The following is a 14364-nucleotide window of genomic DNA, read 5'->3' as shown; positions in this document are numbered from 1 at the left end:
AATCTAGTGACTGAACTAAACGTGTTGAAAATAATTAGTCTGCACTTTAAGATAAGCCCAAGCGAGATAAAACTCTGTTTGCAAAATGGTTATATGTATTGAAGTAAATTGCTAAGGCTTTGATCCTGAAAACACCAGTGTAAATAGCTGAATCAAAGCATACAGGTAATCTCCGTGTCTTCAGACTATTCACATGACTTAGGGTAGGCATATGCTTAAATTGCAGCAAGACAAGACTGTATGTTTATCAAAAGTTGTGTAATGCCACTTTACTTTGAGCAGGTGTGACTAGGACATGTCCTAACCATGTGCCTTTCATTCCAGGTGGTGACTGTCGTGTTTGACCATCTGGGAAGTTTGATCATTGTACATTTAGCAGGATTACTAGCAGGTAGAAAGATTCACCCTCATCTTCATTCTTCAGAGTTCTCTTTTCCACTTCTTTGGGTTTCCCTACAAAAACTTCCCACGCACTGCCAAAATTTTAGCAGGGTTTCCTTAAGATTTTTCACGTACATATTTATATTGGTTTAAATTTTTTTTGTGAGGATATTATTTATCTAGTGGCAGTAACTGAGAATAGACTTCCTCATTCCAACAATCTCTTGAAATTACATTATTGCTCTCACTTCCTTGTTCATGCTATTCCTTTACCAGACAGAGCACTTATATCCATATTAACTTATGCAGCATGCCAAAAGACAGTAAAACACAGCTACCTTTTAATCTAGTTTATGCTGCTTGAATTTAGCATGGGAATATAGGAATAAATTTTATTTTGTAACAGTAACAAGAGAAGGTTAGAAAGTTAGCAAAATAAATTTGCTTAGGTACTGGAAATGGATGTATGTAGAACTTTTTGATCCTCGTCTCAATAACCAAGTTCAACTGGAATTTTCTTCCTGGGAATTATAACGCAGAGAAAGAAGTGTGGCTGAGCATAAACCTATTTCACGTGGTCACCAGTGCTTTTAACATCATGTTGACTACAGCAGCCCTAAGCAACTATAGACAAAAGTGTTATAAAATGTTAATTTCTCTACATGAATGCTACTGATATTCCACCACTTCTGAAACTAATTCTTACATGTGCAATTACTTCTGACAACCACAACACCCTATAGGAGGCAAAGCCTCTACTATATATTAGGAATTTTCCTTTCTTTTCATTTCTCTCTTTTTCATTTATGGAATAATTTATTTCTGCTTTTTTTAAAGAGCAAAACATCACTTTTCCTCTTTCCTCAGTTTCAACCACTCCACCTTTCTTCTTGTCCATGCTAAATTGTTTTTCTTTCCTTTCTATCCTCTCTCCTTGCTTTTCCTTCTTGCCCACATGGCTAAGTTAGGTTATGATTTTTACCACAAGAGCAATCCTCTATTTACACCTCAATGGCATGCACCACTCAAGGTCCACATTTCTGCAATACTGGGCAGAAGGGAAGAATGAAGGTGGAAAAAACGGTACAATCCCATGTCTTTAATTTTCTAAGGCAAATCTCTCCTTGCAACTGTGCACACTACAGCACTTGCACGGTGTCTACATTTTCTCTCCCAGCAGCCACTGACAGAGAAAGTGAAAGGTGCAGTTTGGGTCCCTGAGATTGCAATGCATGAAGAGGCCACAGGACACTTCTCTTGTCTGAACCCATAAGAAACAACACGTGCCTTGACTCCTTGGTACTACTTTCCCAGGCAGCACATAGTCTTTTTACAAGCCTGGTAACAGACAGAAAATCCTTCAAAGAAAGGCCATAAATGCAGACTAAGAGAAGTGAGGGGTGAGGGTGAGAAGAACAAGAGAAGAAAAACAGAGCGGAAAAAAATCCCTGAAAATGAACATACCAAGAGAAATCTGTTGGCACCCATTTTTCAGGTAGTCCCAGGAGGCCGAGCATAAAGAGCTAGAGGGAATACGTGCTTCCTTTGTGTAGGATGACCCATTTTTTGTTGTGTTACCCAGGGAAAAGGGAGCAGGAAGTACTGCAAGGGTATAGCACCTGCAACTGGCTGCACTGCATGTAGCACTTGATCCATCACATCTGCCAAGCCTGAGGCCTTCCAGGGCCTAGGAGATGATGGCTGTGTATAATAAGGTGGCAGAACCAGTCTGGCCTGTGTACATGTGTGCAGTGAGTGAAACACAGAAAGTAGCTAAAATGTGTCTTGAGAGACCATTGTGTTTTAGGTTCTGTGTATCTGCAAAGCTAACTCAGTGACATTTGGGTATCTGGTGAACACTCATTTATCACAATCTGCCCTACATCTAGAGGATGTATTTTTGTATATTGCTGTTGTTTCTGAAATGTTGTCTAACAAAAAATGCAAATTATCTGCATGGGAACAACTATAGGACTACTACATATTTTGTCATGTACTGCGCTGCAGTTCATGACACAGATTTGGAAACGAGTAAGAACAGAAACACACACGCTGTTCAAACAAATTCACAATCTCTGGACTCATCTATACTAGCACACATGGAGAGTGTCACAGATTGTCCTACAGCTATTGTAAACTTATAAAGATGTGCTGTCCTCTCAGCAGCCACCTGAGCAAACAAATGTGGAGACTATTTACAATTTGTCAGGGAGTGATGGTTAAATCCTGAAGACTTTTTTTGTATAATTATGTGGGGTCAACACCATTCAGATCTTGAATTTGAAAACTTGGAACCCCTGAATAGCTGAATCTGTTCAGGACATGCAGTATGAAGTGACTGTAGTTACTTGCTTTATTGCATTACCTTTGTGGGTTAGATGCTCTTCAGAACCCGATTACATCTTTGATAACAAGACAGCATGATGCTATGCACCTTTACTTTCTTTACCTTCACTCACAGGTAAAACAACTCATGACTTAGAAACAAATAACTGAAGTCCACACATAGACATGCCTAGTCCTATTTCTGAAAGAGAATATAAACCAGATAAAATTGGTATCTAACAGGTAGGACTCCCTAACATGTTATTTGCACTCATGGATGACAACACTGATATGGGATGCACGGTGTTAATCGGCAGGGAGTTCTCACTCCACCAGTGTGCATGACACCGCAGAAACAGCACATCAACCTTCAACTCCCACTGACTTTATTATGGGAATGAACCTTAGGAATGAACCATAAAGGCAATGAGAAAAGAAATCCAGCCTGTATTTCCAGAGAACAAATAATGTTTTGTAAAATGATCTGTTCTGAATTACACCATGTCCCTCTCTGAAAAAAGTTGTGGTATTTATTTTTCCTGTGTTCATGCAGTTCCAGCATGTAGAATCTCCCTTTCACTGGAGCAGAGTTAGCGATTCTGGCTGATACTGATAGACACTGGGGGAATTATAAGAATTTTGCTTTGATATGGCATTGAAAGAAGAAAAATCATGGGCACGTCTCATGGTTCAAACCTGATATTACTTAACTGTACTGCAGCAACATGGATTGTGCTATTAACAAAGTGATTAAGCTCTTCATAATATCACATGATATGCTGTTCATGTGACAGACTAAAATACAATTACGTCTATCATATTGGTGGGTCTTAATTGGATTATCTTTACAGCAGATGATGTATGGGGACCAAAAAGGCTGGTAAACAAAGCTCACTGACTTGATTTGAAACACAATACAAAATATTAAATATAAATATGTCAAATTGCAGCATGGACAGGCAAGATTTTTGCAGTCTGTGGTACAGTCTGAGTCCTTTTGTAATATTTTATGAAATCCATTTGTTTTTTGCTCTCTCTTGAGCTTCTGTAATATCACTGGCTGTCTCTTAACTACAAAGAAATACACAGTGCCAACTATGGAACACTAAAATAGAGGGTGTAGAATAAATTCTTACTTATAATAATACTTATAAATTTATTATTTCAGCTTGTTAATTCAGCTCTCTCTGGATTAGTTTTAATATTTTCTGATGTTATGCATTTTACTGTTTTACATTCTGCTTGACAATTAATATTCCTTCTAACAAACACATTGATGCTGAATGAAAAAAACAAGATTCTTAGAAAACTGCAGGCAACTACTGAGGTAGGATTTAGAGTCTCTGGGGTATAATTGCATGGCAACTGATCTTAAGTCTCTGGATGCTGGTGTTGCCCTGACTACCAGCTTGCTTACAAAGATATGTGAAGAAAAATCCTCTCAGAAATCTTCCAGAAGAAGAAAGTTCCCAAGTCAGATCTTGGTCTACTGAAAAATATTTAGCAGGAATGTATTGGAGAAAGGTATGCTAATTCCTCTGTCGTGGTGAGACCCCCTGTGTTCTCTCTCCGATTAAACTGTTGAGGGTGTAGCAGTTGTAAATTCCTTCACACAAATGACACACTGTCATCTGACTGCAGTGTGAGGAAAGTTTGCATGGACAGTGACTCCCTGTGATGGACCTTCAGGAATGAAGGCAAGGTGGAGCACTGGCCAGAGGGCGAAAATCCAGCTTCTCCAGTGTGGGGTACTCCCCTTACTCACAGCAGGTGTGAAGGCTGCTGCAACTGGCAAAGCCACGTAACTCCTGCTACTTTCTGTGCTGCGGCAGCCTGTAGCAGGGCTGATAACACAGAGCAGCCTGTAGCAGTCACTGATAACACAGAGCGGCCTCTCTGCAATGCAGCCCTGCACACACTTAGTGCCACCCCACCCTTAGTCAAACCAAGGGTGGAAAAGGGAAATAACGACCATTCTCCTGTGACTATGAGTGACCACAGTTCTGCTGAATACTTAACCAGTGTTGCCCCAGAACAGCAACGTGCAGATGGCTAAGCAGTTTGATAATTTAACAGTGTCTCCTATTGGACTCTTAGTTTCCTCTCATTTATCTAAATATGCTGTAAATGAATTTCATGTGTACATGTCTTCCAAATATTTTCAGTATGCAAATGTAACTTCTATCTGAGAAGGCCAAGATAAAAGAATACAGTTGAGGGAAAGAAGAAAACTTTACAACCGTGCTTCATGTGTATATGTACCTCAGCACACTAACAAGAACTGCCGTACAGAACCTACCTATAGGAACAGTCCATTAACATACAGAAAAAATACAGAGAGTTGTGGTGAAGAATTCATTCCTTGGTTAGTCCTTAACTCTGTTAATATAAATTAAGTTGTATGAGAGATACAATTTGCCTCTTTCACAGCTTTTCAACAAACTCGGTGACTCATTAGATTTGTGACGTTAACTACAGTACATACAACCTTAACATAATAAACACCGTATTGTAAAGATTATGTCATAAATTAAGTAATTTGCGGAAAACAACAGTTCTTTCCCAGTAGCTATACAACCTACATTTCCACATGCATTTGGATGTGTCCTGGTAAAAGCACCCATTCTGTTGGGGAACACAGTGTGCAACTCATCAAAGCTTCAGGAAAAGTGAAGTCAAACTGGAACACATGCAAAGAAGGACTGTAGAATGATGAAAAGAATGAGTAGCCTACCTTCTGAAAGGAGATTAAAGAGCTTAGTTTGTCCAACAGGGATGAGTGAGCTAGAAACACAGAAAATGGTTGAATAGCAGAGAAAGAGTAATGTTTTAACAAATGGATGCATATTGAACCTGAATACATTTAGACTGGAAATTGTGAGGCTTTCACAATCAGACAGATCAATGTCGCTTCCTAGGAGGACATGCAGCACCAAGAAGCCTATCCAGCTTCAAGGTGGAGCATGATATGTTACAGAAGTTCATAAAAAATGGTGTAACCTGAAGCAGCAGTAGACTAGATGTGATAACCCAGGAGGTATCTATCTATCTATCTACCTCATATTCCTGTGTTTTACAGTAAAATTGAGATGTAATGTGACAACAGTAACTAGCCCTTCTTCTTTTGCAGACCTTCCCCATGACCCTTTTCAGCTGTCGCTTCTAAAACCACTACCATTCTTCTTCACCCCACCCATCTGTAATTTGGATACCTTCTTTAACAATGACCTCTCTCCTCTGCAGTCATCCAGACATGTACAGGTCTTGTTGCTTCCTCCATGTCTCCAAATCCATTCAATCTTATAAAATAGTGCTTTTGTTTGGACCCCTTTTGTCACTCATTTCAGATACTGTCATGTCCCCAGTTCTGGTGTTCCTAGTGTCTAACATTGTGCTTACGTGGCCTAACATATTACGACACCAACGGCACCATTCCAATGCTACCCAAAAAATTAGAGCTTCTAATCCTTTCTTGTAAAAGCCCACTGATCTTCTGTTCTCTTTCCACAATGTTTGCTTGCCATCCCAAAGCTGTATGAGCACCTTTGTACATCCTGTATAGCCCAAGAGATATTAGCTCAATGGAGCACATCAGGAAAAATACATCTTCATTTAAGACCCCTGAAACACATAGGAAACTAAATGGTTGGCAATGGTACAAGAAAGGTGAAAGGCTAGTAATTGGGAGTATCTGCCAGATTCTTACCCTTGTTGCAAGTTCTGTTTTAAACTGTGATGAGAAGAAAAGACAATAAACAGGACATACTGTTCTAGCTATCCCCTTGCTGGAAGGGCAGTGGAGTGATTTTGACTGTAATAAATTGAGATAAGCAGCTGGAAAGGCAATTTAGTGTAAACTAAAGAGAAACAGATAGTGACATGCAGAAACATCATTATTCTGAAACTAATGAAGACATCAAAGCATTGAGAAATCAGAGACATGACCTAGAAAATCAGTTCAGATTAAGCAAGGCCAGGTTGTTTGTGGTTCCAAAAGCACGAAAGGACCAAGAAATGGCTGGTTTGCAATATATTGTTGTCGTGGTTTAGCCCCAGCCAGCAACTAAGCACCACACAGCTGCTCGCTCACTCCCCCCTGGTGGGATGGGGGAGAGAATTGGAAGAGCAAAAGTAAGAAAACTCGAGGGTTGAGATAAAGACAGTTTAATAGGGAAAGCAAAAGCCGCGCACACAAGCAAAGCAAAGCAAAGCAAGGAATTCATTCACTCCTTCCCATGGGCAGGCAGGTGTTCAGCCATCCCCAGGAAAGCAGGGCTCCATCACGCGTAGTGGTTACTTGGGAAGACAAACACCATCACTCAGAACGTCCCCCCCTTCCTTATTCTTCCCCAGCTTTATATACTGAGCATGACGTCATGTGGTATGGAATAGCCCTTTGGTCAGTTTGGATCAACTCTCCTGGCTGTGTCCCCTCCCAGCTTCTCCTGCACCTGGCAGAGCATGGGAATCTGAAAAGTCCTTGACTAGTGCAGCAACACCTAAAATATCTCTGTATTATCAACACTGTTTTCAGCACAAATCCAAAACATAGCCCCATACCAGCCACTATAAAGAAAATTAATGCTATCTCAGCTGAAACCAGGACAATTGTGAAAATACTTAGTTATATATAATCCATAGACATCATTATCATGTCACATCTAATATTCTGGCATGCTATTGGATTCTCATGGACTGTGCAATACATGGAACAATTATAGACAGAAAAATAGATCTGGAACACTAAGCCCAATATAGCCCTGATCTTCAGCATAATATATGATACAGACATGATCTCACACGATGAGATACTGTTGTGAGGCCATAAGTAAGAATGTCTTCCACAAATCCTATGAGGCTTTTGTAAAAAATAAAAAGGTAGATTTGCAAACAGTGCAAGTATTGTTTGTGAGTAGTCTCAACCTGAACGTTATCGATTTGCTGGGGTAATAAGAAGAAAGTGTCTTTATGTTTTGTTAAGACGTAAACAGAAAACAAAAAATATTTTTGTAATTACATTGTAGTATTTTCCCTTAAATAATACTGGGAAATTGGAAACAGTAAATAATTTGCTGGTATTAGCATTGGTGTTATTGTTTCAAATGGAAAGAAATATTTAATTGACTTTGGTCACTCTGGGGCTTTGTAGAGTGTAAAGTGACCTTAGGCTCACTCCTTCCAAAGCTCCCTTTATTTAAAAGTTCGGCTCTAGTGATAGTTTCACTTCATTCACATAAAGTGAAACCCATGCTTTATGTTAAAACAATACACAAAATACATGGGCAATAGGAAAACACTTTACATGCCAGAAGAACAAATAAAAGTTAGGTTTTCTTTGCTTCCAAACAGCTCAAGAGCAAAAGAGGTACCATGCTTAACTTCAGTTATCTTTGGTTTCTTTTGTTGGCTGAGTTTCCGTCTCAGAGCATTTTTGATCCTCAGTAGTATGTGAAACTCTCAGATGAAACTGTTGGCCATTCTGCATTTTACTTTCTGTCTTTAAAATTAAATTCAGACACTCTTTCAGAATTACTTGGTTTCACACACTTCTGAACAGATCCCATTTTGTATCAAGTTGTATGCAGTGTGACAGAGAAGAACACACAGATAAGCATCACAACTGTCTAAAGAGGCATAAAAACTCACAAGTATCATCTATGCTGCTCTAAATCACACCAGGAAGAAACCAGAGTCTTCTGTTAACTTTCCATGCTACCACAGTTGATTCAGGATGTCTCGTCTTCACTTGTTATAAATTCCAAATTAATAAAATATTATGCTTCAGAATTCAAGAAAATAATCAGATGTTTGCTTTACAGCTATACTTGTCAGAAACTGACACAGTAATAATTCCTTTGCTTTAGTATATTCCCTTTAATTTTTTCCTGCTGTGAAGAAAAGAGCTCTGTTTTTGCTAGTGTATTTCAAGAGGCAATTAATCTGCTTCATTGTTTGTAACCTTCACACTGTACTGTGCAAGCAAAGAGAAATGGTACAGCAGGCAGCCTAAACTAAGTTAATAGGCCACTTTTTGGTAAAGGTACGAGGAGGTGGAAATGAAAAACAGTGAAGCCTTACTCCATATCCAGAATGGGCATTTTATTTTTAAATTACACTTCTTGAAGACAGAAACAATTTACTGGGAGAAACTGAAAGACTTCATAGGTTTACGGGGTTGAGAGGCTGCAGGCTACAGTTGCAAAAGAAACTTCCCACCCTCAGGAGTATGGTGAGCTCCCTGGATTCAGGGTGGCCTTCTGTGTGGTGAGAGGCTGTCAACAGAGTGACGTGTTACTAATTGTTCTGTCGTTGTCTTTGCCCTGTGAGACACTCATTCTTGTAAGAATGCACTGGTGGGCTTCCAGTAATGCTAGCACGTACTGACACTGCTCTGACATGGATGAATTTTAAAGGAACCAGTGCTTTTAAAAGCAGCTGTTAAATCCCCTCCTATCTGACTACAGAGGGAGCCCAGTCTTTCTAGCTACAGTTAGCAGGTGTGAATGGACCTGACAATTTTTTTTTTAAATGCAGACCTGTGATGAAAAAACATTCTTTCAGGGAGCTGTTACTACTTAACGCTATATAAGTAGTATATATAGTATAATACTATATATAGTATAATACCATAATATAAAATACTTGTTTTCATTAAAATAAAAGAGAATGGACTGCTGGGGTGATATCACAAAGCACAAAACAGAAGCTCCGGTGGCTGCTGCACTCATCAAATCCTTGCTAATAGCTATTAGCTGCACCACTCAAAGTTTCTGCAGTGCTGGTGTTACAGACAGGAACTATGTATATTTTAACCTCCTTCTCAAACGCCGGGCGAAAAGGAGGTCTGATGCTAGCCTCAATCTTCCAACCAGGGAACTGCACAAGCAAGGTGTCCGATCCTGCAGAGACGGAATAAACTCCCCTCCCCTTCAGAGGTGCAGAACTCGGGTATTCGGGCATGCTGGCGATGTTCACCGTCCCGCTCCCTCTCTCAGCCACTTCACCGCTGCCTCCCACCACCGCTCCCCGGCTCCCGACTCCCGCAGCTCCGCAGTCCGCCGGTTCCCGGCCGCCCTGCCCCGGGCTCTCCCGCGGCCACCTCGGACAGCTCCCGCCGACCCCGCCCCGCCCCGCCCCGCCCCGCGCCGCCGCGCGGCGACGACACGGCGGCCCCGGTTCTCTCAAGGCGTGAGGTGCACAGTATGGGCGCCGAGAGCCACGTACATACGTGAGGAGGAGGATGGCGGAGGAAGTTCAGGGCAGAGTACAGCAACGATCACCGCTGCCTCACACAGAAACGGCACTGACACACCTTTGGTAAACGTGACCTATGGCTGGCTGATGAAGGGATACCTGCCATGGGCTGTCCCTTGCAATTGGCAGCCGTATCAATCTCAGTATTGCATTTCTCATCTCTGCCTCATGAATATCTGAACAATTTCAGTGTCCCACACACGTGTTGTTGAAAAAAAAGCTTCAGAGTCACAGGCAGGCTCACAGGTATCTCAAGTTCTGAATTTGCTCAGGAAGTGACAGACAGACATCCCATTAAGCGACAAATAAAAGTACCTGTAACATGCAGATTTATGCAAACTCATTCCCTCAGAATCATGTTCCCCAAGCAAAGAACTATTACAAAAAGATATTGGTCTAAGAGATTTGAAAAATACAGGTATTAAAAAAACCCCTGCAACCTATTTGCCTATACTCTCTGAGCATGTAAAAATATCTCTGCTGTAGTATAGAGTGCTATGGCAACTCAATGCCTGGGACCATATGTACTCAAATCACTTACACCTTTATTTCCACTGTAAGAAAAAAGCTGTTCTGCTGAAGAATTGCCCAGGACTACAAGCTATTAGGCTACGACCCGCAGACTAATGAATAAGTATTTACACATCATCAGCCTTTTAACTTCATGACTGGTTTGGTTGTGTTGCAGCAGTGACCTCTTGGAGACAAAGTCATGATAAAAAATAGATGCTCCATGAAAATCCTATGAAGCGTGACTTAAACTCTCCCTTTGCAGTTGTCCTTTGGAAACCTGTTTCAGGGCAAGTAAATTTCAGGGATATTTCTGGTTCATTTTGACTTGATTGTACAAACTGGAAGCAATATAACTTTCTTTATTAAAGGCTGAAGAAGTGCTTGAAGTAAGTTGACTTTTAAACTGCTTTTGTTAGTTCAGCTGCTTTGGGCTCAGTAAGGCCAGCAGAGCAAAAAGATGCAAGACATCCCTCCTTTTGCAGTTACCTACGTGAGGCTGCTACTTTCCTGCCCCTCTGCCTCCTAGAGAAGGGCAGTGAGGGAGGGGAGGTGCAGAGGAGCCCAAACCTCAGTCTCTGGTCAGCACAGGTGACCCACTGCATGCCCTAGGTATGCACTAAGAACTAATGAACAATGAACTCGCCTCTGAGGCCCAGTATTCAGGCAAATTATCACTGAAGTTATACAAACTGCAAGCCTCAGTATTAGCCTTCAATCTGAAATTCAGTCAATTTCAGACTCCAAATCTGAGTTCACAGATCTCCCCACATCAGTTTGGTGGACTGAAACAGAATCTCTACTAAGGTAAGAAAAATAACCTCTTGAGTCTCGAGTTTTCTTTTATTTGAATAATACATACAGGAGTTTTCACCAAAAAGATGTGACATTCTTAAGATATTTTGTGTACAGATTTTAAATAAGTCCCCCCCCCAACTGCTATAAAAGCAATTCCAATGTTTTTGAAAATGTAAACAACAGGCAAATGATTGAATGCTTCAAATATAACACACAAAATAATTACTCTTGAAGGAAGAAGTGTTTGGAATTCTGAGGGTTTCCTGTCTGTTTCTCTTGTCAGAAACGGGCACAAAAAGTTATCAGGAAGACTTTTCAGCTTAGCAAGGGTACTAGGAAAGATAAGCATATCTCACTAGGATGCTGAACACAGCTCTGATAATGATGAGCAAATGTCATGATTCCATATGAAAGTGCTGGAATATCAGGCACTTTCCAGCACAGCTGGACAGCTTTCACACTACAATTCCACAGCTTGCTGCATTCGATATTTCGACTCCTCACTCATGCATACTTTTCTGAAAAGTCTAAACATACTTTCTGCTTTCAAAATGAGAAGTAGTACTCTTCTGTTCATGAATGCTAAACTGTATCTCCAAACTAAGTAGATTAATAAACCTCAGAGCAATTTCTCAGAGTATATTAAAAAAAGAATAAATATGTAAATTTAACTATGAAGCATTTGTGGACTCCAGGTATATTACAAACATTCCTCAAGCTGTAATAAAAAGATAACATACAATTCAACTAAGCCATCCTTACAAGAGTTTCAGTGTTCTCCTCGTGTAACTTATTTCACCTCCAAGAAATACTGAAAATGCAGCAGATACATAGCTACTTGCAAAATGTAATTTGGTCCAAAGCTCAAGGAATTTTTATGAAGACTCTCTTTGCCACATTATAAAGCTCCCGAGTTCTGGACTGCTAATTACAGTGTAGCAGGTAGAGAAGTCCAAAGACACAGCAGGTATTTGGGTGCCTGTCACTCTCTCACTGTGAGTTCCCATTGGGTATTAGGGGGATTAGGGTCAAATTGTCCCCACAGTTCCCACACTGCCAGGCTCTGTGGCTTCCAGGGAAATCTCATGTCAGAGCGATCAGCTTGTAGGATCATATCACACACTTCAGTTCTACCTACATTCGCCAAAGATAATAAGAGGGGAATATTTCTTAACCACTTCCGTAATTGGGAAGTAAGTATGTCAACTCATAGAAGTGTACCTGACAGTAGTACATGACAAAGCAATTGTACACACACAAACACATACACACACTCCTCCAGTTGCTACAGCCAGATTTTCAAAGCAAGCCCTTAGCACTTGGTACACAGAACTCACAAAAATCTTTCCACTTACTAAAGAGGTAGAAAAGAACTGAGATCTTTCAAATACTGAATGCATGGAGGAAAACACACATGTATACACAAGTACACCTCTGATCACAGCTTATAAATAGCTGGGTGGAATTCCAAAAGAATAATTGTCTCCTGAACAAACACACACAGAAATAGGTATGTTCCAGCCACAATTCAAATCAGCAGAAAAGTGATCTGAATGAGACCCATCAAACAGCAAGTGTTGTTAATGAAGTACTTAAAGCAGCACTTCTCTACAGAGGCAATAATGCAAAGGAAGCTCTGCTTGCTTAACATCATAATCATCACCAGGAGAAAATGAAAAGGGTGTGTGACTAGGACCAAAACTACGTCCTATGGAAAAGCCTCTTCGGCCAGCTCATTTGACAGCTTCTCTTGACCCTTTCGCCCACCTATTCTTAAGATGGCGTTCAACTCATTTCTCCTTCAGAAACTCGTCGGCAAGAGGAGAAATCCTCCTATCTTTACAATGGCACCCCTGAAAAGCCCACTGAAAGCAGGGCGGTATTGCCAAACTTTTCCAGTTGCATTGCTTGCTTAGGCCATCAGAAGCACCCCAAAGCCACTACCAACGCTCTCCTGCCCAGCAGCCTCCATCTCAGCGGGGCTCCAACCTGCAGTCGAACCGAAAGCGCCATCCGTCCGGCTCGTTCCCCCGAGGTCAGTCCGGACCGAGCATGCTGCGGTCCCCCCAAGGTGTGCGAACGGGGCCCGGGGCACAGCCTGCCATAGGTCGGCCGGGGGGCCCTGCAGCATCCACGCACGAAGGGCTCACAGTCACCCGGTGCACTTGCACGTTTTTCACAACACAGTTTCACCCTACTAATTACCAGACCTTTGTCACACAGGCTGGAGGGACGCACGCGGAGGGAGGCCCGGCCCAGAGGGCCTCGGGCACCCCGCGTCTGGGCACCCCGCTGCCCACCTGACCGCTCGGGCGCGGGGGGCGCCGCGTTTACCCACGCGAAACCCCCTTTTAGAGCGGCCGCCACGGCACCGTGCCACTGCGGAGCTGTTCCCCGCGGCCACGGCTGCGCGTCGCCCCGGCCTCGGAGCCCCTCAGCCGGCCTGCGCGCCGCCGGGGGAGGGCAGCAGGGCCCCGTCGCCCGCCGTTAGAACCGTTAGCCTTCCCCGGCACGGGCGGGATCGGGGCGGGGAGGGACGCGGGTCTCACCGCACCGCCCGGCCCGGTCCCGCGGCCGGGAAGCGCCCCTCGCTGGCGTTGCCCGGCGCTCCGCCGCGGGCCCTGGCCTGGCGCCGCGCCGGCCTTGCGACGGGCAGGGCCGTAACGTGCCGGGCAAGGCCGGGCGGGGGGCGGCGGCGCCGCACTCCCCCCCTGCCGCCCGCCTTCGCCCGCTCACTCACCCATCAGCACGGCGGCCACCGTGCTGAGCAGGAGCCAGTTCTTCCTCAGGAAGCCCGGGCAGCTGCATCCCTTCTTGCCCGCCTTCGCCATAGCGGGGGGCGGCGGCGGCGGCAGGGGGGACGACGGGCCTGGGGCGCCCCACGCCGTGCAGAGCCGAGCCGAGCCCAGCCCAGCCGTGCCGAGCCCAGCCGCACCGCCTGCCTGCCTGCGCCCCGCGCTGCTGCGCGCTGACAGAGGGGAGGCGGGGACGTTGCACCTCACCTGGCAACGGCAGAGCCCGGCCCTCCGCCCGCCCCTCCGCACGCCCGCCGGCCCGCCCGCCGGCCTCCCTCCTTGCCCACAGCGCTGCACGCCC

General features: G+C 43.5%; 1 protein-coding gene across 2 annotated transcripts in view; it reads right to left on the bottom strand.

The window, feature by feature from the left end:
• Positions 1–14217, bottom strand: part of SLC1A1 (solute carrier family 1 member 1) — a 59560-nt gene extending 45343 nt beyond the window's left edge. For both annotated transcript variants that reach the window (XM_072858884.1, XM_072858883.1), the window contains exon 1: positions 14009–14217. In XM_072858884.1, the coding sequence (XP_072714985.1) occupies positions 14009–14099 (91 nt within the window). In that variant the 5' untranslated portion in view covers positions 14100–14217. The remainder of the gene's footprint in view (positions 1–14008) is intronic.
• Positions 14218–14364: the final 147 nt, after the last annotated feature.

This window comes from Ciconia boyciana, chromosome 4 (genome assembly GCF_034638445.1).
Source record: "Ciconia boyciana chromosome 4, ASM3463844v1, whole genome shotgun sequence".
Taxonomy (NCBI): domain Eukaryota; kingdom Metazoa; phylum Chordata; class Aves; order Ciconiiformes; family Ciconiidae; genus Ciconia; species Ciconia boyciana.
The sequence above is the reverse complement of the archived record's forward strand: the minus strand, read 5'-3'. Positions and strand labels throughout refer to the sequence as shown.